Below are 24,054 nucleotides of genomic sequence, written 5' to 3'. Positions count from 1 at the left end.
TGTGACATTCTGCAGCAGTGGCAGAATGCTTGTGCAGGGAAGGGGAAGCTCTTTAGAGGCTTTTTTTTTTATTATTGCTTAAAGGAAATCCATGACATGAGCTGCTATTGTTCAGAGGAAACGTGTGTTGCTGCTGCTTCAAGGGGCAGATTAGCACCATTTCCCTGGCAAAGCCCCAGCTGCATAATAGCAGCAGTCAGCTCAGCCTGAGACTCAGCAGCTTCATCAGAAAGGGCTTCTGGAAGCCCCTGCTCTGTCAGGTAAAGGCACTGTGTTTTCTTGGACCAGTGGTGGGTTCCCAGTAGGCTCCAGGCTGCAGCGAGCAGGCACTGGGAGGCTGAGTCCATGCATTTGGCAGCAAAGGTCTGTGTATTTAGGCCTCCAAAACTGGGAGAAACACAAAGTTTTCCAAAAAAATGCTGATCCAAAAACACGTGGTTGCATTCTGCCCTGCTGTGTATCCCCGTGGGGCTGATTGGTGCCTGGGAATGGAGCTGTGGGTGATGATCCCAATGATGTGGATTGGGTTGGAGAGGGCAGGAGGGGCTGGCTGGGGCTGCTGGGCTTCTCTATCCTCCTCCTTCCCCTACCTAAAAGTTCTGCACTTTATCATAAGGAAGAGAAAGCACCTGAGGTGTCTTTAATAAGGTGTTAGAGTAGTGCCAAAATGGTAGAACAAAGCGAGTTTGATGGCTTGTGAAAATAAGCAAGCTGGCTTTCAGCGTGGCCCTGCACTTGTGCAATGAAAGTTGTGAGAATTCTGCTTCCATGAGAGATTGCTGTTTCAGAACAAACTCAGCTTGCTTTGTTTGCATTAAAACCTCCTTTGCACTGAGTAAAGTAACTGTAAAGCACGCTCTTTCATCTACAAGGACTTGTGCTCTCACTCTCCTCCCTTTAAAATTCATATGAAGCTCAAATTGTTCATCGCTTTGCAGGAGCAACCCATTTGGTGTAGGCTAGTAGAAGGGAAGAAATGACATATGTGTTTTGAATAACAATAAGTGGTTTCTTCGTGCAAAGGGGTCAAGTGGAAATATGGTCCCCGTGTATAATTAGAAATGTAGAGGGCTGACGCTGCAAGGGTAAAACCAACTGCAACTGACTGCAAGGAAAGAAAAATAGAAAGTTTAAAAAAAAGAGAGAAACTTAGACAGATAGCAAACATGGTTTGCTCTGCAGCCTAGTAAGGAACCATTCTGCCCTTCTGAGGCCTGCAGGTGGGCTGAGGACTTCTGGCTTTTCACCTCTGAGCTCTCCTTTGTCAGCACAGCTTTCTGCAGGTGTCACAGAATTCTAAAATGGCCTGGGTTGAAAAGGACCACAATGCTCATCTAGTTCCAACCCCCTGCTATGTGCAGGGTCACCAGAACAGGCTGCCCAGAGCCACATCCAGCCTGGCCTTGAATGCCTGCAGGGATGGGGCATCCACAGCCTCCTTGGGCAGCCTGTTCCATCAGCAGAGGGGTGGCCAGCAAGGACAGGGAGGTGATTGTCCCTGTCTACTCCGCTCTTGTGAGGCCCCATCTGCAGTGCTGCATCCAGGTCTGGAGCCCCCAGTACAAGAAAGACAGAGAGCTGTTGGAGAGGGTCCAGAGGAGCCACAGAGATGAAGAGGGGACTGGAGCACCTCCATTATAAGGACAGGCTGAGGGAGCTGGGCTTGTTCAGCATGGAGAAAAGAAGGCTGTGGGGTGACCTCATTGTAGCCTGCAGTACCTAAAGGGAGCCTGCAGACAGGAGGGGAATCAACTCTTGGAAAGGGTAGATAACAGCAGGACAAGGGGAAATGGTTTTACGTTGAGGGAGGGAAGATTTAGGTTGGATGTCAGAGGGAAGTTCTTTGCTATGAGAGTGGTGAGGTGCTGGAACAGCTGCCCAGAGAGGCTGTGATGCCCCGTCCATCCCTGGAGGTGTTCAAGGCCAGTTGGATTGGGCCCTGGGCAGCCTGGGCTGCTGTGAAATGTGGAGGTTGGTGGCCCTGCGTGTGGCAGAGGGTTGGAGATTCATGATCCTTGAGGTCCCTTCCAACCCTGGCCATTCTGTGATTGGGCAACCTGTTCCAGTGCTTCGCCACCATCTGAGTGTCCTATGGGTCACATCAGCCCTTGGTATTCCCTTCACTCTGGGGAGCTGATGGCAGCTGGCAGCCAGAGGTGGCCCCGGTATGGTGTGTTAACAGTGCTCTGAGCAGCACAGTGTGCTCTCCTCTTCCCCGAGCTGTTGTCATCACTCTCATGGCAGAAATCTTCCAATCGATCCCGCGTGCCACGAGATCCTATAAATAAAGCTGCTGCAGGCTGCTGCTGTCAGGCTGGAACCCAGCAGGCTGCTCCCCGCCTCGCAGCACTCAGATATGCTCAGACAAAGATGTATGTCCCCAAAATATGCCATAGAACCACCAAGGCTGGAAAAGACCTCCAGGATCATCCAGTCCAACCGTCTGCCTGCCGCCAGTATCTTCATGTCCAGCGAAGGCATAATGTCAGGTGTAACCCTGCTGCACAGCTGTGGAACCAGCACCGAATTTTACTGCCTTGGCCAAAGCAGCTGTACCATTGTGCCCATAGGGAGCTGGGGCTGGGAGCCATGGTGGCACCAGGGAGGTTCAGGGTGCAGATTAAGAAAGATTTCTTCTCCCAAAGAGTGGTGCTGCAGTGGCACAGCTGCCCAGGGGCTGCTGGGGTCACCAGCCCTGCGGGTGCTCAGAATTGTGGGGATGTGGCACTGAGGGGATGGGTTGGGGTTGATGATTTTGGAGGTCCTTGCCAGCCTGAATGGTTCTGTGATTCTGTGATCACGTAGGAGGTAACGGCGGAAGTTTGGTCTCTTGTTATCCATCCTGCTGTGTCTGTCGGTCTGTGTGTACCATTCCTGCAAGGCCGGCCGGGTGCTGCTTCCAGATTCCAGCACTGCAGAAAGCATCTCATCAAAATTAATAGCGGAGCGCAATCGCTGGTGCGTCGGGCTCGCCTTTGACCAGCCAGAACGTCCCACACACAATTCGCTTATTAAGGCTCCGTTAAACAGACAAAAAAGAGACGGGAAGCGTGGGCAAAGAGCTCCCCTCCCCGTTACCGACCCGGGGCCGCCCCCTCCGCCCCCCTCCTCCCATCCCCGACCGCCGCCGGAGGCGCTCTGAGCGCCGGAGCCTCCGGGGCGGGCGGTGCGCGGTACCCGCGAGCTCAGAGCGGGATTTAGAGATACAGAGATATAGATATTAATCTTTTTTAACGCGGAACTTTTCTCTCCGTTCCCCCCTTCTCCTCCTCCTCCCCCCGCCAGGATTCCCGGGAGGATGGCATGGATTTAGGCAGCGACGCCGGCAGCAGCCGCTCCAGCTCGGAGTCCAACTCCAGCAAAGTGACTCCGTGCTCCGACTGCAAGTCCTCGCCGTCCCCCAGCAGCTTAGACCTGGCGGCGCTGGACGACGATTCGGAAGAAGAAGAGGAGGACGACGACGAAGACGACGAAGCCGCCTACCTGCCTCCCCGCTGCCCGGGCCCCGCCGATGCCCTCCCCGCCGCTCCCGCCCTCCGCCGCTCCCCGCAGCGCTCCGCCGCTCCCCGCCCGCGGTCGCACCACCGCCCGCCGCCCCCGAAACAGCAGCAGCGGCGGAACGGCGGAGGGGCGCCGGGGCCGGGCGGGCGGCGGGCGCGGCGGGGCGGGGGAACGGCTCAACCCCCCCGGGAACCGCAGCCGCCCGCCATGGACTGGGCGGCCCTGGAGAGGCACCTGGCGGGGCTGCAGTGCCGGGAGAAGGAGCGTGGGCAGAGGGCCAACCCCGCCTCGGTGAGTGGGGAGCGGGGCGGGGGGGAGGGAGCGCAACTTCGCGGAGCATCCCTGGGGTTGTGCGTTGGGTCTGGGGTGATGCCGGGCGGCCTTCCCGCCGGCTGAGCCGGGCGCCGGTGGGGATCCGGCTGAGCCGCAAAGCCTAACGAGCGTGCTTTCATGGGGAAACGCCGCGAATTGTTTCCACGGTCGCGTCATCCGCAGACAAAGTCGGGTAGAATTCGCGCATGACTCGAGCCGCCGGAGTGGCCGAGCGCTCCCTGGGACTTTTCCATCGGGGTTGAATTCGAGGGAACCTCCGGAACGCAGCGCAGGAGCCCCGCGGTGCGCCTCGCCCACAGCCCGCAGCTTCCCCGCCTGGGTCGGGTTTTGTTAAGGCGTTCCAAGCCCTCGCATCCTGTGAAGTCATCTGGCTCGGAGAGGTAGGGGATTTTCCCCGAAATCCTCGAATTACAACTAATTGCTGAAAAATGTGGGTGGGTCCCGGGCACGGTGAATGGCTCATGGATGAGTGTGACAGCAGCGGTGCGGGGCGCTGTGCCCAGGGCCTGAGCTGGGGAGCCTCAGTGCTTGGGGACAGGTAACGTCCCTAATAGCTGCTTTCTGTGCAGAAAGTCAGCTTTAAAAAAAGAAAGAAAGAAAGAAAGCTCGTTTTTGTGGCTTGGAGGCTTTCTGTGCTATCTGATGAACTCCTGCTGCCCTGAGCTGCCGGAAGCAGCAGCACTGCTGGAAACTCATTGCCTGCGGTGATGTGCTTAGCAAGGGGAGGGCTCACCTGAGGAACTCTGCCCAGATGTGTTTCTCTGTCTGCACAGAGACTGCAGGCTCCTGGGTTGGGAGGGATGTGTGGTCTGGTGGTAGAACTGTGAGGTTTCTGGGCGACCAGATCCAGTGTCTGATGTAGTGTTTGGCAGCAGCCCGTGGCAGCGGTTGGAAGTTGATGATCTTTGAAGTGCCTTCCAACCCAAACCATCCCTTACCATGATGTTTTCCTGAAGTTCAGCATCTCGCTGTTTGTGTTTACTCGTCCTGCTGGAAACCCAAATGTTTGGAAACGTGAATATGGTGAAGTGAAAGCAGGCAGGGGGGAGAGGGGTTGGTTTTCTCCAACGGCGAGAGCACACTTGAGAAAAGAGGGATTTCAGCGTGATGAGGCCTTGGTTGGTGCAGTGTGAGATGATTTCGTTAACAGGGGCACAGTGAGCAACAGCTGTTGTTTTGAATGGGAGCATTTCTTCAGCTGGTTTATGTGAACAGGAATCCAGTGTAGACGTTGAGAACAAAATCCTGAGCAATTCGTGTTGGGGCAGTAGGGAATTCTTTGTGCTGTGGGCAGTTGCAGTGAGTTGGTGTCATTGTGCTCCAGGAGCCAGCTGTGACCTGAGTCACCACGCCATACCCAGCACTGCTGTGGGTGCTGGCTGTGCCATAGCTCTGCCCAGCCTGGGCCCGGCTCCTTTCTGAGGCTTTGTGACGTTTCAAAGAATGAATCTTTAAAGGAACACCCATCCACTGCTGGAGAAGCAATCCCATTTCTGCCTCCACTGCTGTTCCCCATCCCAGCCCCGGCCCACAGCTGTACCAGGAGCACAACAGATGTGCTGTGCTGTGATTTACGGCGCCTGGGAGCTGTGCAGGAAGCAGGACTTTGCTGCTCACCATTTCACTAATGGTGCTAATAAAATCAAAATCAGCATCGATGGTTTTAATACTCTTTCCATTGCATCTCCGAGGATGGTGATTACAATCAATAGCATGTATTTTCCAAAGAATAACATCTGTAGATTCCATAGTCAGTTAAACTTGTTGGGCAAGGAAATGGCTTGGCCAACCAGCTTGCCACTTCAGAGCCTGTGGCAGTCAGAAGATGGATGGCACTGCTGAATGGACTGTGCTTTATGGAGGAGGCTCAATGCAGGCAGCAGTGATAGCAGCTTTTCCTGCAGCCTCCAGGTCTGTGGTCCCTTTGGCAGGATACGTGACACGTTGTGCATCAGCACAGCTTGCCCAGGCCTGTGCCTCGCCTCCAGCTTATGGGTCCTGCATTGTGCTGAACATAGTTGTGTTAGGAAGTAAAATGTGTTTCCTTCTGAATCATTTGGCTCTCGAGGCTGTCTTGATTTAGAGGAGATGGGCGCAGGGCTCTGCTCTGCTCCCAGCTGTGGTTCACCGTGGCTGGATGCCCAGAGAGATGGATTCAAAGTACAGTCTGTGGTCCAGGATTAAATCCTGGAATGATTCAGTGGCTGTCCTGGTGGGGTCTGGCCCTGTGTCTGCTGGCTGAGCAGCTCAGTGGGAATGCAGTGCGGAGCTCCTGCCTGCCGGTGTGCTCTGCCTCCAGCATTTAGGGAGCAAATGTTTGCTTGGTGAGGTGGGCAGCGAGGTTGTTCTCACTTTAAGTCATAGATGCTTGACTGAGCCTTCTTAAAGCGTTGGGTTCCTCGTCCCAGCAGGCATTTCCCCAGACAAGAGCTGTCTGAACTTTCACTTCTGACACACTCATTTTCAAAATCAAACTTGTGGCTTGAGGGGAATTGCATTTCTGTCATTCCTGTGATGTAGAAGCCCTGCCAGAGCTCCTCACACACCTGACAGCAGGGTGCCTGGGCTCTCTTATTTATCAGCTGGAGCACCTCTCCTAGGAGGAAAAGCTGAGGGAGCTGGGCTTGTTCAGCCTGGAGAAGAGAAGGCTGCAGGGGAGCCTCACTGCAGGCCCCCAGTACCTAAAGGGAGATGATCAACAGGAGGCAGAGAGACTTTTTACATGGTCTGATAGTGAGAGGACAAGAGAGAATGGCTTTAAACTAAAAGATGAGAGATTTGGGTTGAAGGTTAGGAAGATGAGGCCCTGGCACTGCTGCCCAGAGCTGTGGTTGCCCCATCACTAGAGGTGCTCAGGGCTGGGCTGGATGGGGCAGCCTGATGTAGCCGGGGGTAGCCAGCCTGTGACAGAGGGTGAGATTGGGGGGGGCTTTAAGGACCTTCCAACCCAACCATCCCATGGTTCTATGATCTTTGAAGTCCCTTCCAACCCAACCATCCCATAGTTCTATGATCTTTAAGATCCCTTCCAACCCAACCATCCCATGGTTCTATGATCTTTGAAGTCCCTTCCAACCCAACCATCCCATGGTTCTATGATCTTTAAGATCCCTTCCAACCCAACCATCCCATGGTTCTATGATCTTTAAGATCCCTTCCAACCCAACCATCCCATGATTCTATGATCTTTAAGATCCCTTCCAACCCAACCATCCCATGGTTCTGTTGTCTTTAAGGTTCTTTCCAACCCAGCCATCTTATGATTCTGTGATTAAATTCCTTCTTCGGCACCCAAAGAAGGGAATGGGAGGCGTACTCCAGAGGCAGCTTGTTTGTGTTGATGAGGAGCACAAACCCTTCAGCCATAGGAAATCCTGTCACTGGGTTGAACAGGGGCTGACCTTCCACACGTGGTGCCTCGGACACGCCTGGTGACAAAACACAACAAGGTGACTGCGTCGTACTTCGGCCACTTTCCACCCAGCTCAAAGGTCAGATGAGGCTGGCAGGGTGTTAATGGTTCTGCCAAAGTGTGCCCTGTCAGTCAGCTCAGAAGACAGCTGTAGGTGCACTGACAGGCTTGGTTCTGGAAGCACATTTGTAATTACACAAACGGGGGAGATGTGTGTTTGCTGGGGCTGAAACTGGTCCAAGCAAAATGATCGTAATTAACAATCTTAAGTAAAAACTCTACAAGCTGCCTCTGTCGGTGCTGCAAAGGCTGTCATTAAAGAAAATGCTAAATATGTGGGGTGACAGTGTGCAGATGCCTTTTTGATGAATGATTCTCCTTTATCTGAGAGTTGATGTGATGGGAAGAGCTCTGTTATGGATGCCAGCAAGCTGCCCGGCCGCCTGGTAAGTGGCTGTTCCTTATGGTGTGCAGAAATCCCCAATTCAGACTGAGAAAGTGGGGCTGTGGGAGTGCTGGTTGCAGTGCAGGCAGCAGCAAACTTCCAGGTTGGATATTAGGAAACGTTTGTTCTCCAAAAGAGCTGTGATGCAGTGGCACAGCTGCCCTGGGGGTGGTGGGGTCACCATCCCTGGTGGTGTTCAGAGCTGTGGGGTTGTGGCACTGAGGGATGTGGGCAGTGGGTGTATGTGGGGGATGGGGAAGGGGGGCTGGGGTTGAGCTTGGTGATCCTGGAGGTCTTTTCCAACCTTATTGATTGGATGATTCTGTGATATCTTTAAAAAGTGCCATTTGTGGTGCTGCTCGTTCAAAGCTCCGTAAGTTTTAAGAGTATTTGGGGTATTGGGTGTAATGGGCAGCAAAGAACTGAAGATTTCTGAAGAGAGAGGAGAGCTTTTGGAGAGGTCATGCAATGATTGGTGTGAATTAGTTTTGCAGTGTAACCCCACAGCCCCGTGCCCTGCTGCTCCCTTCACACAGCGCTGGTGGCTGGGGCTGAAGGAGCAGCAGGAACACTTGGTTAGGTACTAATTATGCACTTAGGCATCATTTTCTTGCATATTGTGTGTGCTGAGCAGGAGAGTTAGAGTTTTCCAGTTCTCAGAATTGGCCTGTGCTGAGCAAAACGTGTTAATTTGACTGCTGAAGAACCATAGCTACTGCAGCAACACTCAGGGATGGTGTATGTGTAATAGCAGTGTGTGTGAAGAGAGAAATTATAGGCAGAGTGTATTAAAAAGCACAGGAAGAGTCAAGTGTTTATTCAGTACTCACCAAATGCATTCAGGATCTGCAGAGGAGCATCTGGGTGAGCTGTGGGCTGGCTGCCATTGCTGATGGCAGAGAATGGGAATGAGTGCTGAGCCCCAGCCTCTCATGGGCACAGAGCAGAGGGAGTAAAATATATTAAGCAGAGAATGCAGGGCCGAAGCCTGAGCCATGGAGATGCCTCTGCCCTTTTTGTGATCCAGCATCCATCCTGCAGGAGCCCCAGAGTAGCACAGTGGCTGCATGGGGACCTTGCATCCTGTGAAGGATGCTTGAGATTTGCTCTGTCACCTCAAGGATAAATGGGAAGCGGAGGAGCTTCCCTGTGTTGTGCCATGTTTTGCCAAATCTATCCCACTTCTGTGAGCAAAGCACTAATGGCTCTGATGGCAGTGAGCTCCCGTGCTACCTGAGCTGAGTTGTTCCCTGAGGCAGGATTGCTCTGTAATAGCTGTTGTCATCAAGGGTTTCCAGCTTTTTCAAGTACTTGTGTCACTTTCACCCACTTTGTCTTTCCCCATCATGCCTATGGAGTCATTTGCGTCACAGCAGCAGTAGATCTTATTTATTCCACCAATTTCAGCTTCCTGCTCAGTGATCTATGGGTCGCCTTTAAATGAGAAAATTGCACTAAAGCCATTTCTTTCAACCTGTCCATGCTTTGTTAGAATGAAAGCCAAGTGCTCGCGTGAGGTGGAAGAAATAATGGCAATGGGGGGGGAGGATGGGAGGAAAAGAAAGGAGAAGGGGAAAGGAAAGAGGAATTGAAAGGAAAAATGAAAGGAGAATGGAAAGGGAAAGAAAGGAAAAGGAAAGAGGAAGGGAAAGAAAAACTGAGGAGAAAGAAAAGGGAAAAAGGAAGGGAAAGGAGAAATGGAAAAGGAGAAGGGAAAGGGGAAATGAGAAAGGAAGAGAGGGGAAAAATAAAAGGGAAGAGGGAGGAAAAGGAAAAAGGAAAGAAAAGGGAAAGGTGCAGGAATGAGATTTACTGCTCTCGGTTGGTAGGTGGCAATGCTGGGAAAAACTGAGAGAGAACTGTATGGCAGTGCTTAATTCTTTATGAACACCAAAACTGGTAATATGTGTGGTCTGTAGGGGATTGAAATGCTTTTAGTGAGTTATTAAAAATTTAATGTACATTTTTTTATTTAATGTAACTCCCATACTGAATTTATTAAAGAGGGACTTGGGGAAGTAGCAGAGTTCTGTGCCTGGGCTGTGTGAGGCCATCGTGTTTTGTTTTCCTTCCCACCAGGAATGGGGTGATAAACTGATCTCAGCGGGTTTAAGAACAAGTAATCTGTGATTGATGCTCCTTACTGAGTTTTCTATGCTGTGCATTTGCATTGGTGCCCATCTCTGATAGCTTAACAAGGGCTGACACAAGCTGGTGAGGCTCTGCTTTCTTCTGCTGCTTCCTCTCCTTGTGTTTCTCCAAATCACCAGCTAGCTATGAAGGGGCCTTGTTTTGGTTTTTTTTTCTCCTGAGGAAGGCACTTTTGGGTTGGCTTTGGTTTTTTTTCCCATGAGGGTCATTTTGCTGAAGGGCTGAGTGAGTTCTGGAGCAATGTGACAAGGACATGGCAGGATGCTGAGCTCTGTGCCTGCTTTTCACCCGCACCTCGTGAAATAGGATTCTGTGTTAGGTGAAGGCTCTGTGTTCATCACTGGCTCCAGCCTTGCCCTGGGCAGACAGCTCTAACAAAATGATTTATGTCGTGCTGCAGCAAAGCAAAGCAGAGAAAAGAAGAATGTGAAAGTTCTTGGAAAAAAAAAATGGATACAAATGCTAAATGCTCATCCTTTTTTTTTTCTTCTTTTTTCCTCAAGGAAAGGGGGCAGCTCAGATGAGTGCATGCAGAGTTAATTACAGCTGATTGGGAAGCACGAGCCTTGGTGCTGTCACTGCACACTCAGAGCCATACTGCAAGCCTCTGTGCCCAGGCAGTGCCTGGTGTTGTCTGTAGCACATGGTCAGGCTGGATGTTAGGAAATGGAGAGGTGATGCATTGGCACAGACTGTGCAGAGTGGTGGGATCAGCATCCATGCAGGTGTTTGGAACCATGGGGACGTGGGCAGTGGGCACGGTGGGGTGGGGTGGGATGGGAATCCTAAAGGGCTTCCCCAACCTCAATGGTTCTATGATACACTGTGTATTGTATGCTTGCTAATTGCTCTCAGAGGTGGAATTGAGCCCACAGATGCACAGGGACAGGGGTGATATGGGCATATTGGTATCTTTTTTCACTCAGAGGGTGGTGAGGCACTGGAACAGGCTGCCCAAGGAGGCTGTGGGTGCCCCATCCCTGCAGGCATTCAAGGCCAGGCTGGATGTGGCTCTGGGCAGCCTGGGCTGCTGGTTGGTGACCTGCACACAGCAGGGGGTTGGAACTGGATGAGCACTGTGCTCCTTTGCAACCCAGGCCATTCTAGGATTCTATGATAACTGTGGTGTTCCCAAAGCTTGGGTTGGTGTGCAAAAGCAGGGGGCTGGAGGAATGAATGACATTTGGGCTTTGTTTTCTGCTCATAGAGCTCCTGGGTAGACAGGTGCCCTGCATAGAGCACAAGCAGCAGTTCTGTGCTGTTGGCTTGGGAGCGCATTGCTGTGATTGCAATTACAGGAGGAGGCTGAGATGAGCCCTGCTGTGGAACTGCTAAAAGCAGAGGGCTCCCAGAGCTGGGCTCACTGGAAGGCAAAGCTTACAGCCAAAGGGAGGGTGACAAATCTGATTTATGAGGCGAGCATCGCTCCTTTGCTCTTATATGGAACTGCCTCGCGCCGGCTGCAGCTCCTGCACTGCATGACTAACTGGGACCCATCCTTACCATTACTGGTATTTTTAGCATTTTCCATCCCTGTGCTCAGCCTCTCTGCCCTCGCCGTGGTGAGAGCTTCACTCTGCTCTCCCACTGCACCAACCCGGAGGTGCAGCTGGGAGACCTGTGTGTGGACGGGGAGCTGCAGGGCTGCTGCTGGTGGCTTTGTGAGCAGTACAAGTAGACCAAAAATAGGAAGGGAAGGAAAAAAAAAAAAAGAAAAAACATAGATTTCTGCTAGGCTTTGTTGTGGGCACTGAAGTCTCCAGCTGCCTGTTTCTGCCCTGCGTCTCGGCGTGTTTGTGTTGGATTTGGCTGCATTTGACAGAGAAGCTTTGAATTTTGGGTGACACGGGGTTGTGGTCTATGGAATTCTTCAGCCAGCACTTTACTAATTGAGTCTTTTTGCACACACTTGGCTGGGAGTGGGGCAGGTGGCTCTGGGTGACTGGTACTGGAACAACCCCAGGGTAACCCCATTTCAAGGTCCCTGAGCACTGATGGAGATGCGGTGTCCATGTTCACTGCAGGGAGTGGGACTGATGGCCATTAAGGTGCCCTTCCAACTCAAACCTTTCTATGATAGCCCCAGAACAGCTCCAGAGTGATGCCAGCACCATCCTCACATGCTGCTCTGTCTCACCTATGGGCTCAGGGGACTCATTGATGACTGGCAGCACAGAGCACTGTACTAAAGACAAATTAACAGGTTGTGTCTGTGCTCCTGCATGACCAGGCTGGAATTCCAAGTTCTTTGTTGGAAGCATACAGACCCAGAGCACAGGATGTGGGATTTCTGCTCATAGATGTTCCCATGCAGCCCCTTGTGTCTGGGGAAGCTGAAGGCCACATGGCTCTTCATCACAGGGGAGAAGTGTCTCATTCTTCCCCTTCCCTTCCTCCTTCTCATACGGTGCTGTTCCAAGTGCTGTCCTAGAAGACTTTGTGACAGCAGAAGCTGCCCTGAAGGACATGAAAAGGAAAAACAATCATTTCTGGTCAATGGACTTCTGTAACTTATTGCAGGTTGGGTAATTCATTGAAGTTGGGTGATTTATTACAGAGGAGGCGGGCACAGCCCATCTCCTGGCTGTGGTGTTGGGTGGCTTTGACTTGGGTTTGGTGCTGCGTTGGGTTTGTGCTGGATGAGAGGATGCACAGAGGAGGTGCTGGGGCTGAGTCCCCAAAACCTCGCCATGCTGTGAGCATCAGGCCTGCACCGTGTGTATCTATACACAAACACTGAATGTTATGTGTGCCAATGGAGTTTGCTACAAATCCTCTCCTGAACAGGACAGAAATAGCACTGCAGAGCAAAGTGGGCTGTAACGTGCTAATTTATTTATATTAATACAAAATCTTGCAGTTGTATATTGTTCTACTGAAGGGCTCGTGCTCTCCATAGCATTTTGCATAATGTGACTCTCGCATTTCCAAAGGAGCAGCTTATCCTTAAGGACATAAATACAACCGTGGGGAGGCAGCCATAGCTCTTCAGTTGCTATCTCACTGTGCTCATTAGAATGGAGAATTGGTTCCCCATTCATGAGCAGCAAAAAGCTGGTGGGAGATCGTACCTACTAATCATCAGGCTATTTGTAAATCCTCTATTAAGCACGTGTGAGCCAGCTGATTAATGGCACCATTGCAAACTAGGGCCATGCAGCTGTATCTGCGAGCTGATACAGGTGGGATGTCTGGAGGTTGGTTTTTCCTGTTGGACCACCAAAAAGCTTTGAGTGCCTGCAGTCACCATACGGCATTCCAGGGTACTGACAGCACTGTAACACTGGGGTGAAATTGTTGGTGGTTTACAGGAGGGAATGGGGATCGTAGAACCACCAAGGTTGGAAAAGACCTCCAAGATCACCCAATCCAATCATCCATCTGTATTTCCCACTAAACCATGACCCTCAGAGGGATGGTGACTCCATCACCTCCTGGGTAGCTGTGGCCTGGGCTGTGAGTGTGATTGTCTGCTCCCAGGGAGGAGTGGCACATCCCAGGGGGTGGAATGCTGCTCAGCATCGCCCTCCCTCGAGAAAGAAGTAATAGTCCAGAGCATTAGACATGAATGTAATCCAAACAAATGTTCCCCTTTCCAAGGAGATTTCTAGTATTAACCGATTAAAATATAATCTTTTTTTTTCTTTCTTGCTAGATTTAAACCCTGGGAAGCTTTAGCTTGGCTTAAAGAGGAGCTAAACCCATAACTCCTAGTAAATCGCTAGCAACTAAAGATGAAATCCCGTGATGCCCCGTGTAATTCCCAGCTGGGAGGATGGGAGCAGGTCTGTGTCCCTGTTTTATGGGGCTGGGGTCAGCAGGCAGCACGGGGTCTGTGCTGATCACTGCATGGGGCCGTGGGAAGACAGGAGTGTGCTGGGATGGACCGGCCACGGCTTCCTGCCCGCTGCTCACCCGCATGGCTCACTTCCTTCCCATGGAGGTGGGGATGTGCCCCCTCACATCCTGTGGTTATGTCTGAGGATGTTTCCCCCGCATGGGGATGGCTGTGGGAGGGCTGGGGATGTGCAGGACTCAGACGTGACGTCTTTTCCCCCAGCACTGGTGCTACCAGGTGATTGCCCCTTCGTTTCTCAGAGGTCTTTTCCAACCTTAGTGGTTCTGTAGTAACTGATGACGTCCTGGTGATTGACTATGGGCAGTGTGCCTGGTAAAGCCACTTTTCCCTTCTTTTTGGATCTCCCCGTGTCCCAAACCCTCTGCAGAGCATCCAGAGGGAGGAATGGGGGAGAGGGCTCAGGGCTGTGAGTTTCCCTTGTGATGTGCCCAATGGCTGACATTGGAGACGAGGTGCACAGGGTGCTGTTCTGAGCTCACTGTACTTTTCCACGCCAAGCCCAAGGTGTGTGCTGTGCTGAAAGTGAATGTTTAAATGCTGATGTTTGGGAAGCCCCACCTCAGTGAAGGGGATGCTTTGCAGACGCAGGAGGAAGCCTTGTTTGGGTCACTTGGTGCATTTGTCCTTCGTTTTTGAACCTTATCCCATGAGTTCCCATAGTTCTTTTCCTACCATCTCCATTTCCACTCCTGGTGAAGCTGCAGATTGCTGTTATCTCCCCTGCATGCACTCTAGCATGGAGGAGGAGCCAGCAGAGCTGGGCAGAGCTGTTTTTCTACAAAGGCCAATTTTTCTGCAAGCACATCTGGTTCAGGAATCCAATCTGGGAGCAAGTGCCTCTGCAGTCATTTACATTCTGGAACCTCACAGCTGGCTGCGAGGAGGAGCAGGCAATAGCTGGTACTGCAGAATAAAGCCATGTTGCGTTTAGGATCCTTGAGCTGTGAGCTCATCTCTGGGCAGTGTTGGCATGGGGGGCAGTGGCCATTTTGGGGGTGAGCCGTGCCCAGCAGAAGGCAGGGCTGGAGTGTGGGAGCTGCTGTATTCTCACAGCCAGCAGTGCCCCAGACCCTTGCAGGTGGGGCTGTGGGGCAGCTGTCAGCCCCCAGAGGGTGAGTGGTGAATCCAAACTGAGGTAATGTTGCTCAGTGAGGAGCCAGCACCCACAAGCTGTGAAGGCAGAGAATTGCTAACTTGTTCCTCTGTTCTTTGCAGTTTTTCCTATTGAGACCTTTACAATAGAAAGCAAGGTGTGGGTTTTGTTCCCCCGTGTGTGTCTGGCCTGAGTTTGTGGGAGATGGTTGCTATCTTATAGTGTTATTTTGGAGAGGCGATGAAGCCACCTGCAAAGGGCAGCAAGCCATCACCCTGCAGAAAACCTCTGCAGAGCAATCATAGAGCCATGGCATGGTTGGGTTGGAAGGGGCATCAAAGATCATAGAGCTGTGGAATGGTTGGATTTCAAGGGGCCATAAGGAAAATAGAGCTGTGGAATAGTTGGGTTTCAAGGGGCCCTAAAGATGATAGAACTCTGGAATGATTGGGCTGGAAGGGACCGGCTGAGGCTGCCCAAAGCCCCATCCAGCCTGGCCCTGAGCTCCCCCCAGTGACAAGGGCACTCATTGCGTGTTCGATCCCTGCGGGCCTTGGGACGCTTCAGTCTTGGGTGTTCCGTGCTGGCACTGCGTGCCACGGGCGGCCCCGGCTGTGCGCTGCGGGAGGCGCTGCGGGGCCGCGCGGTGCGGGAAGCAGCAGAGCCCTGCGCCCCCCCTCCAACCCCCCCGCGCCCGGCGGAGCAGGCGGGGCCGGGCGGCAGCGTCCATCTTAGCAGCCGCGGGATGCTCGGAGATGGTCCTGCAGGAAAACTGCGCCTACCGGGTGAGGGGCCGCGGGGCCGGCGGGAGGACGCGGGTTTGTTGTGGCGGGTTTGGTTTGGTTGTGTTTTTTTGGTTTTGTTTTTTTTGTTTGTTTGTTTGTTTTGGGTTTGTTTGTTTGGTTTTTTTTTTTCTATAAGGATTTGCGGGAGGCGCGGGGAAACGGAGCCGCGGAGAGCGCTCTGCGGCAGCCTTTGTGGAGGAGCCGCGGTCGGGCCGGGCTTTGTGCTCGCCATGTGATGCTCGCAGCCGCAGTGAGAGCCGCGGTGGGGCTGAGCGGCGCGGCACGGCTCGGGGATGCTCCGGCCCCGCCGTCAGCCCGCCCCGCAGCGCGCCCGCAGCCCCGCCGCTGATGAAGCTGCTCCGGGTGAGTGCGTGCGATCCGCCGGCCCCGCGCGGCCCTGTATCTCAGCGGGAGAGGACGATTTCTAAACGCGTTACGTTGCGCTGCTCAATGAGGAACGGGGCTGCGGTGGGGTGCTGGACCCCCGCCTCGTCGGGCAGTGGGAGCCCGGCATCCTGCTGTGGATGCGGCACCTGCAGCTGCGGTTTGGTGCCGCGCAGGCTTTGGGTTCGATGGGCTCACAGCTCTTTGCCAAGCTGAATGACTCGATGACTCTACGATTCTTGTTGTGCCTCCGTTGCTGTGTGCCAAGAGGGTCGGTGCTGCTGTGGGTGCACCTGCTTGGGGAAGGGCAGCGTTTGGGGCTGGGTTGGTCCATGTGAGCATCCCCTGCACTACAGCAGCACTCAGCAGTGCGTACGTGCGGTGCAGGGCGTGTTGCAGAATGGCCTAGCAGCATTCCCAGCAGTGGAGCTGGGCCTTGGGAGAGGGGCTGTGCAGGGCAGCAGCTCGGCTGCGGCGTTCCTCTGAAGTCAGGCTTCATCTTAAGGCTAAACATCTCTTATTGGTAAAGGTACCATGGAGGGAAATGATATCAGTGTATATATCTGTGCATAGGGGTAATTCAGGCGGTTTTTCAGTGGATGCTTTCGTTGCAGCAAGTGCTTCTGGAAATGGATTTCCCTTTTTAGCTCCTTTGGAAAAAAAAAGAAAAGAAAAGCTGTTTTTTTGATCTCTGCTGGAGGGAAGCTGGTTGTTCTGCAGCTACAAGCCTGTTGCTCTCCTGCCATTATAAATGGGGCCATTGTCTGTGGGCAGGGGATGTTTCCTGGCACGTTTGCTGAGATGCTGCGCATCTCGGGGCAGTGGGCACACGGTGCCCTGTGGGCAGTGATGGTGCATGATAAGCAGTGCCTGATGCTGGCCTGGCAGCATCCCTATGTGCTGATGTTTCATTGCACTGCAGTAGTGCTGCTGCATTTGATCTGCTTCCATTGAGCCGGTCTCTCTCCTCCGGAACAGTAAATATGAAGACAGAAAAAGGCAGAAGGAATGCAGATCCCTGGGAGTGCATTCTCACTCAGTGCAATCTGTCTCACAACCTTCCTACCCCCGCTGGCCCATTAGCCCAAAAGCCAAACATGAATCCCGGGTTGTGGTTCCATCTGGGAGCCATCAGAGCTGGGGATGGGGCAGCCATGCCTGCCCGTGCTCCTCTCATCCCTGCTCAAACTGCTCACTGCAGCTCCTGGGGATTTAGGAGAGCTGCAGAGCAAACAGAGGAGTGAGCCAGCGTGTGGAGAGAGGCTGGGGACATGTTTGCCCTAGGGACATTCAGCAGAAAAGCTCTGACCCGAGCGCCGCAGAGGGTGGTGGCCTGGGAACCTGCTGCCCTTGCACTCTTCCTTTTGCTCTCCTTTGGGTTCTCTGTGCTCAGGAGGCTCCGAGCTCTGCCCTGAGGCTGCCTGCATGCTCCAATGCTGGGCACTGCCAGCCCTATCAGGGATCTGCCTCCATCAGAGGGGAATTTCTAAGATGTGATAGAGGAATGCCCTTTGGAAACCTCTGAGCAACCAAATGAGGACACGCAGCCCAAAGGCTGCAAGTAACCCAAGTGTAAACAAAAAGAAACTTCTTAGTTATTTCCTTTCCTGTTTTATGCTGATTTATTTTCCTGTGCCAAATATTTTGTTCCGGGCTCCGTTGTTTTTTTTTTTTCCTCCTATCATTTGACAAGACTTCTTGGCTTCTTCCCACCTGGGCACACTGCTGGCTTCTGTTCAGCTGCTGCTGACCACCACCCCAGCTCCCTTCTTTCCGTGCAGCTCTCAGCTCTGCTCCACACCCACAGCAATGCATGGGGTTGTGAGTGGGGTGCAGGACCTGGCCCTTGGTCTGCTTGGAGTTCATACAATGGGCCTTTGAGAAGAAGCCCCACATGGGCCATACAACACCAGCTGCCCGCTGCTCCCAGAGCCATGGCACAGAACAAAGGCTGCGTTCTGGAAAGCAGGCTGAGGGCTTTCTCATTCGGTCTGATCCCAAGAATGCTCTACAGAATACATTGGGAGCATGGGGTGTGCTAAAGCCCGGGTGGGAAGGGTCAGCATCATTCCCCAATCTGCAGTGAGTTGTTTTAGTTCACAGGAAATTTAGGTTTCTTCTCTGACAACTCAATGACAGCAGCATTTGGAAGCTGATGCTGAGCAGAATGGGATGGTGGTGGTTCCCTCTCCCAATGGAACAAGCATCAGAATCATTTTGGGCTTTGCATTGACACAAACCAGCATTACATAGGCATGGCATGGTTTAATTTAGCTCCTTGCTTGTCCATGAGCAATGAAGCAGCCCAATCCAATCCCTCACCTTGCCTGGGCAGATCCAAAGGCTGCCACCCCATCCCAGCAGCCCCCAGCCCTGCACTGTGGCCACGCAGCCCCACATACTCCTGTATTAACTTCTCCTTCGGTGCTATAAAAAGCAGAGCAGCCTCAGGTGGCTCCGGCTGCTTCTAACAGCACTCTCCTTACACTCAGCAGTAACCATGGAGCCGGCTCACAGCTGATGCAATCTGACGTCTGCATCCTTCCCCAGGAGGAACCCGCTGCTGACGGTGCCCACAGCTTTGCAAAAAGATGCTGTGGAATGGGGGTTGTCTCCGGGGACAGGGTGGGACAGCATCTGGGGGTTGCACTGAGATGTTCCTCCTGCGTGGGGCATCCTGGTGCAGGGCTGGGTGGCAAGGCAGGGGGCATGAAGGCTGCAGTGAGGTGGTGTCAGGGCCAATGGAACAGTGTTAGACTGCATGCCCAAAGCCCTTCCTCCACTCTGCGGGGTTTGTTTCTCAGATTTATGATGCTGCTGTTGTGGTAGGGAGAGGAAATGTATCCTGGGAGAGATGCTGCACTGCCTGCTTCCCTTTAGCAGAACTTTCTTGTGACGTGGGTTACCATATTATCATTATAGGTTACCAGAGGTAGGACCTCCCACTGCCCCAGGGGAGGGTCAGGTTGGATATTGGGAAGCATTTGTTCTCCAAATGCTGTTGGAACAGCTGCCCAAGGAGCAGTGGGGTCACTGTCCCCAGGGGTGCTCCAGAACTGCGGGGATGTGGCACTGAGGGATGTGGGCATGGTGGTGCTGTGTTGGGTTGGAGATCTCAGAGCTCTTTTCCAACCTGAATGGTTCTGTGATCCTCTGACCTGGAGGAGATCTCTCCCATCCCCTCCCATTCCACCACATATCTGCAGGGCAGAACCCAGGGGCCCATTGCAACCCCTGCTGTGTCTTGGGGGAGATCCTGAGCACAAAGGTGGCGGGCTGTCAGTCGGGCATCTGAAAGGTCTTCCCCAACCCTAACAGCGAGTCTGCGACGTCTGAGCATTCGCAGTGTTTAAAAACAGAAACCCTTTCCTTGAAGAGACGGAGGGCCGGTGCGTGCAGCAGCATTGTGTTGTGCACAGAGCTGGGCTGAGAACTGGAGATGTTATCACTGCCAACTCAGGGACCCCATTGTCAGCGGGGGAGGTTAAATTTAGCAGCACTGGGAAATGACACAGTGAGTCAGCGGTGGAGGGGAAGCAGAAAGAATGAGGCATGCAGAGAGCTGCGTGTCCTGGGAAAGCAATGGGATTAAGTGGTGCCCCGTACTGCTGCTGTTATTATTTCCCCCCTGAAACTTCAGGATGGGGTAATGTCGTGGTGGTTAACCTGTGGGTGATCGGAGCCAGCAAACTCAAGCCAATGTGCCTTTGAAAAGAGGAGTGGTGGCACTGGGATCTGTCACTGTGGGGTTGCTGAGGGCATTCCTCTGCCACACCGAGGAGCAGTGCTGCTGTTGATGTGCTGCATTGGCCCAACAGGACGCAAACCCCATAGCCTGGAGGATCCCCTGCATGGTCCCTGAGCTTCTGGCTGGGGGAGATAAGGGCTGCTGCCCTGTGAGTGCTTGGGGAGGGCGGTGGGGTCTGAGCTGTGCATTAAATACCACTTGGGTCCTGTTGGTTACTTCCTAGGAACCCGAAAAAACTCCGAGAGCCCAGCAGCAGCTCTCTAGGGAAGCTGATATCGGAGGCGAGCTCCGCTTTGCAATCACTTCACTGTCGGAGGTTGTGGCTCTGACATCAGACACCGGGATTTTTCCTGCCCTTGTGCAGCACTTGGGGCTATTTTTACCCGGCGCTGCCAGTGGCTGCAGGAAGCCCTCAGCTTTCCTCTCCCGGTCCCGCTCTGCTGCCTGCCCGCAGCTTTGACTTTATTAGGGCAAGGCCTGCGCCCGCGGGGAGCAGCGAGCGGCGATCCCAGTGCCACGGCCGCGGCGAGCGGAGATGTGCCCACGGGGAGCAGCCGGGGAACGGGGCCATGAGCGGGGCTGGTGATGGAATGGGTGACATCATCGGGCAGGCATCCGCGCGGGATGTGGAGGGGAATTATAAAAAGGTAGGAGACAAAAAGGGGCCTTTTGTCGGCGTGCTCCGCATGGATGGGCGCTGCCAGGCGGCGCACGGGGCGTGGGGCTGCACGTACAGGGCTGCAGAGAGGGCAGACCTGCTCAGAACTCCGTGTCGGGCATGGGGCTGCACAGTGGGGCTGCACGCATGGGGCTGCACGCGTGGTCACTTTGTGCTGGATGCTCGTGCCCCACCGCTGCCTTTAACCACAGATGCCCTCTCCCTGGTGTGATGTGGCAGAACTGTCCCCTCTGTGTGTCCTCGTCACAGCTTGTCCCCGGGGGCGTTCCTAGACACCTCCTCAGACCAGGAGAGCTGGCATTTCTTGGGCTCCGTGCCACATGGCTTGAGAGATGATGAGCATTTTGTGTTTTTCTAGCAAATCCGGCCATACAAAAACAAGTGTTGCATAATTATAATTTCTGCTGGTGAATCCAATCATAGCCTTTGTACTGCACAGAAGTAAAAAAGGGTGCTGTGTACGGGTCTGGGACTTTAAATATAGTAATTGTCCGTGGCTGGTAATGACAGTCCCTGGCAAAAATAGCCTGCAGGGACCAGGCAGCTCCACAGCAGTGGGGCGATGTCCCCTGATGGCCCCCATAGGCTTTAACCCCTCGGCTGGATGGGAGCAGCACTGCCCTCCAGGCATTCATTTACCTGCAGTTCTTGGACAAGAGGTGATGGCCTTAAGTTGCACCAAATTGATATTAGGAACAAATTCTTCTCTGTATGAGTAATCGGGCGGTGGCACAGCTGTCCAGGGAGTTGTGGGGTCACCATCCCTTATGGGGTGCTCAGAGCCGGGGGGATGTGGCACTGAGAGCTGTGGGCACGGTGGGGTGGGCTGCAGTTGGGTTGGGGATCTCGGAGGTCTTTTCCAAACCTAATGGTTCTGTGAATTTGTTGTGCTGTTCCCTCCCAAGCACTCTGGGCGGCACACAGACCAGCCATGCCTGCTGCTCAGCCCTTGGTATCGATCAGTACAGCTCCAGAAATGTCGCTGTCGTCCGCTGTTAATGGAGGGCTGTTAATGTTGGATGGTTCCAAAGTGCAACGCGGAGCCTGGGAGATTGCTGCGGCACCTGAGTTGCAGATAAATATTTGATGTGCACTTTTATTTGCTCTTCTGGGTGACGTCTGTAATGCATAAAGGCTGCTAATACCGCGTCCTGCATGCAGAGCGGGTGAGTGGAGCAGCCCAGCTCTTAATTCTCCAGTGACACCAATAATACGGCGTGGGCGATGCGCTGGGGGCTCTTCTCATTTGTCAGAAATCAGCAGAAATCTCGTGGTTCCCATCCATGCACAGGTCAGCAGGGGACAGCCTGACGGATGGGGATTGCGTGGGGATGAAGTATCAGTGGGGCAAATTAGGGGTGTTGGCCAAAGAGAGGCTTTTTGTGGTAGACCAGTATGCCTCGTGGATGGCAAGTGTCCGTACAGACCAAGGATTGAACAGTTCCTTGCTCACCCAGTGTTGTGTATATGCAGAAGGAAATAGATGACAAAATAGGTCAGTAGGAGATAAAGTGGGTCAGGCAGCAATGTGGGCGCTGCTGCCAGCGGTGTGAGCAGCCAGTGGGCCAAGCAGCCCCGACCATAGCATTGGGATGGCCAAGAAAGGGCCCACACAGCATGACACGGGGATCCCAAGCTTGTGTCCTCCAAACAAGAGTCCCAGAGCGCTGCCCTTTATAATGCATGAATCTTCATCAATTCACAACTTTTCAGGGTTTTTTTTTTAAATCTTTTCCAGGTCTTTTTCCTGTTTATCAACCCAATCGTTTTTTTTTAATTATTCTGTTGTTTTTTAACCCCCTGAGGAGGCTCACTGCCCAGCTGATGCCGGGGCAGAGCTGAGGGATGCGATGTCAAAATGCACATTTAAATATAACATGGTTTTACATTTTCCTTGCTAGTACCTTTACTTTTTATTCCATGCATTATTATTTATATACAACGGAGTATATTTGATAGTCAGAAAAACCACATGCAATTTTCCTTCTCAATTTCCAGTTTTCAGTGCCCGGCTCAGGATGCATCGAGCAGCTGGCGGGTAATTTATCTACAGCATAAAGTCTGGTTCCCTTAGGTATATTCTATTTCTTAGTAACTGTTCCCTATTTTATCATAACAAATAGGACTCTCCGTTTCTTTACGGTCATTACGCTGGGTCTGTTCTATAAGATGGGATGTGCTGAGCTCAGAACTGGGAATAGCATTATTTCGTATCCCTGGTAATGGCCTGGTGGAGCAGACAAATGGCACATTGATTAAATGTACAGATGTCAGACTGGGAGCAGCTGCAGCCGCAGTGGGACGTGGAACAAAATTACAACGGGTGTGGAGAGAGCTCCATCTATAAGGGAAAACATGCGGGAGCAGTCTGCATTCGTGTGAGTTTTAATGTGGAGTGATTTTCAGCACGTGTTGGAGGTAGGGCTGGTGTGCAGGGAATGCACGGCCCTGTGCTGCAGCCCCTGGCTTCTGGTGGGAGATGGAAATGTCTGGGCACGGAGATGGGATGGAAGGGGTCCTCTGGATGGGAAGAGAAGCATCCATGGTATCATGAGATACGAAGGTGCTGTGGGGATGTGCCCATCTGGTGCTTGGAGGCAGCTGAGCTCGGAGGTCGGCCCCTGGCAGAGAAGGGCTCCAACATGGAGGTGTTGGAGGCCAAGCTGGATAGAAACGTGGGCAGCTTGATCTGGTGGGGGCACCCAGCCCACAGCAGGGAGGTTGGAACTGGGTGATGCTGGAGGTGCCTTCCAACCCAACCATTAATACGATAACCATCATAACCATATGATTCTGTGATTTTTTTCTTAAGAGGGAAAGGTGCACCATGGACATTTACTGGTGTTTCTTCCATCTATTTCACCCATCACATGCCCAGTGTGGCAGCAATGCTCAGGAGTGCAGTGAGTGGCACAAAAATTGTTTTCCTTGGGTTTTGTGTCACTGCTTCATCTCATTTTGGCCTGCTCTTCAAAATAGTGGCTCCTTTCCTGCATTCCCAAAGGGGTGGTGTGCTACCAGGCCAGGAGCATCAGCAATAAATAATATACAAAAAGAAAACAGGGAACAACTTGAAAATTCAATGCCCCTCGATGCTCTGGGCGTTGTTTTCATTGCTCTGAATTATTTGTAGCAGTGGCAAAGCAGTTAGATTACAAATAAAGTATGTATTTTGGTAAGAGATTGACAACATAATGGGCAGCGCGATGCTGTAATGTAGGTTGTCAGCACTGGGGTTAGATTAAATGATTAGCTATTTTACGTTAATAATTTACATTTCATTATTTGTCACTTCCCTCTGTCAGATAAAGGTGCGTTGTTTAGGCAGAATTTGAGGCACTGGGCTATGTTAGTGCTGTGGATGCTGCCTGGTACATTTTCTTTTGATGGTACATATTCATTTGCTGTATTCCTGATCAGCTGTTACATGTTACTTTAAAATGAAATGTTTGAGGGCTTCCAAATGTTCCTTCTGCCCTTACTTTCCCTTCCTGTCATCCATTGCCGACAGACACCAGCGCAGTAACTGCTGTTGATTTGGGGTACAGATCTGTGATTCTCATTTATTACACACTGACTGCACAGCCGTGGATCGGTGACCCGTTCCAATCCATCCCATAGCCTAACCTTACTCAAAAAAACGCCTCTCTGTGAATGCATTCTT

At 52.6% G+C, this 24,054-nt stretch overlaps 1 protein-coding gene across 5 annotated transcripts in view; it reads left to right on the top strand.

The window, feature by feature from the left end:
• The window catches only part of SCHIP1 (schwannomin interacting protein 1), a 113,078-nt gene that overhangs the window by 83,728 nt on the left and 5,296 nt on the right, over nucleotides 1-24,054 (top strand). For 2 of the 5 annotated variants that reach the window (XR_008207683.1, XM_052686602.1), the window contains one exon: nucleotides 3,286-3,792. Coding sequence is in view for 4 of the 5 variants with exons in the window: in XM_052686602.1 (XP_052542562.1) it covers nucleotides 3,286-3,792 (507 nt within the window). In the remaining variant the exon portion in view is untranslated. Of the gene's footprint in view, nucleotides 1-3,285; nucleotides 3,793-7,647; nucleotides 7,693-15,452; nucleotides 15,580-20,094; nucleotides 20,359-24,054 lie in introns of those variants that run through there. The other 3 variants (XM_052686607.1, XM_052686606.1, XM_052686603.1) reach the window with 3 other exon arrangements.

The sequence above is a fragment of the Tympanuchus pallidicinctus genome, unplaced genomic scaffold (assembly GCF_026119805.1).
Source record: "Tympanuchus pallidicinctus isolate F22 unplaced genomic scaffold, pur_lepc_1.0 scaffold22, whole genome shotgun sequence".
Classification (NCBI taxonomy): Eukaryota; Metazoa; Chordata; class Aves; order Galliformes; family Phasianidae; genus Tympanuchus; species Tympanuchus pallidicinctus.
The sequence above is the reverse complement of the archived record's forward strand: the minus strand, read 5'-3'. Positions and strand labels throughout refer to the sequence as shown.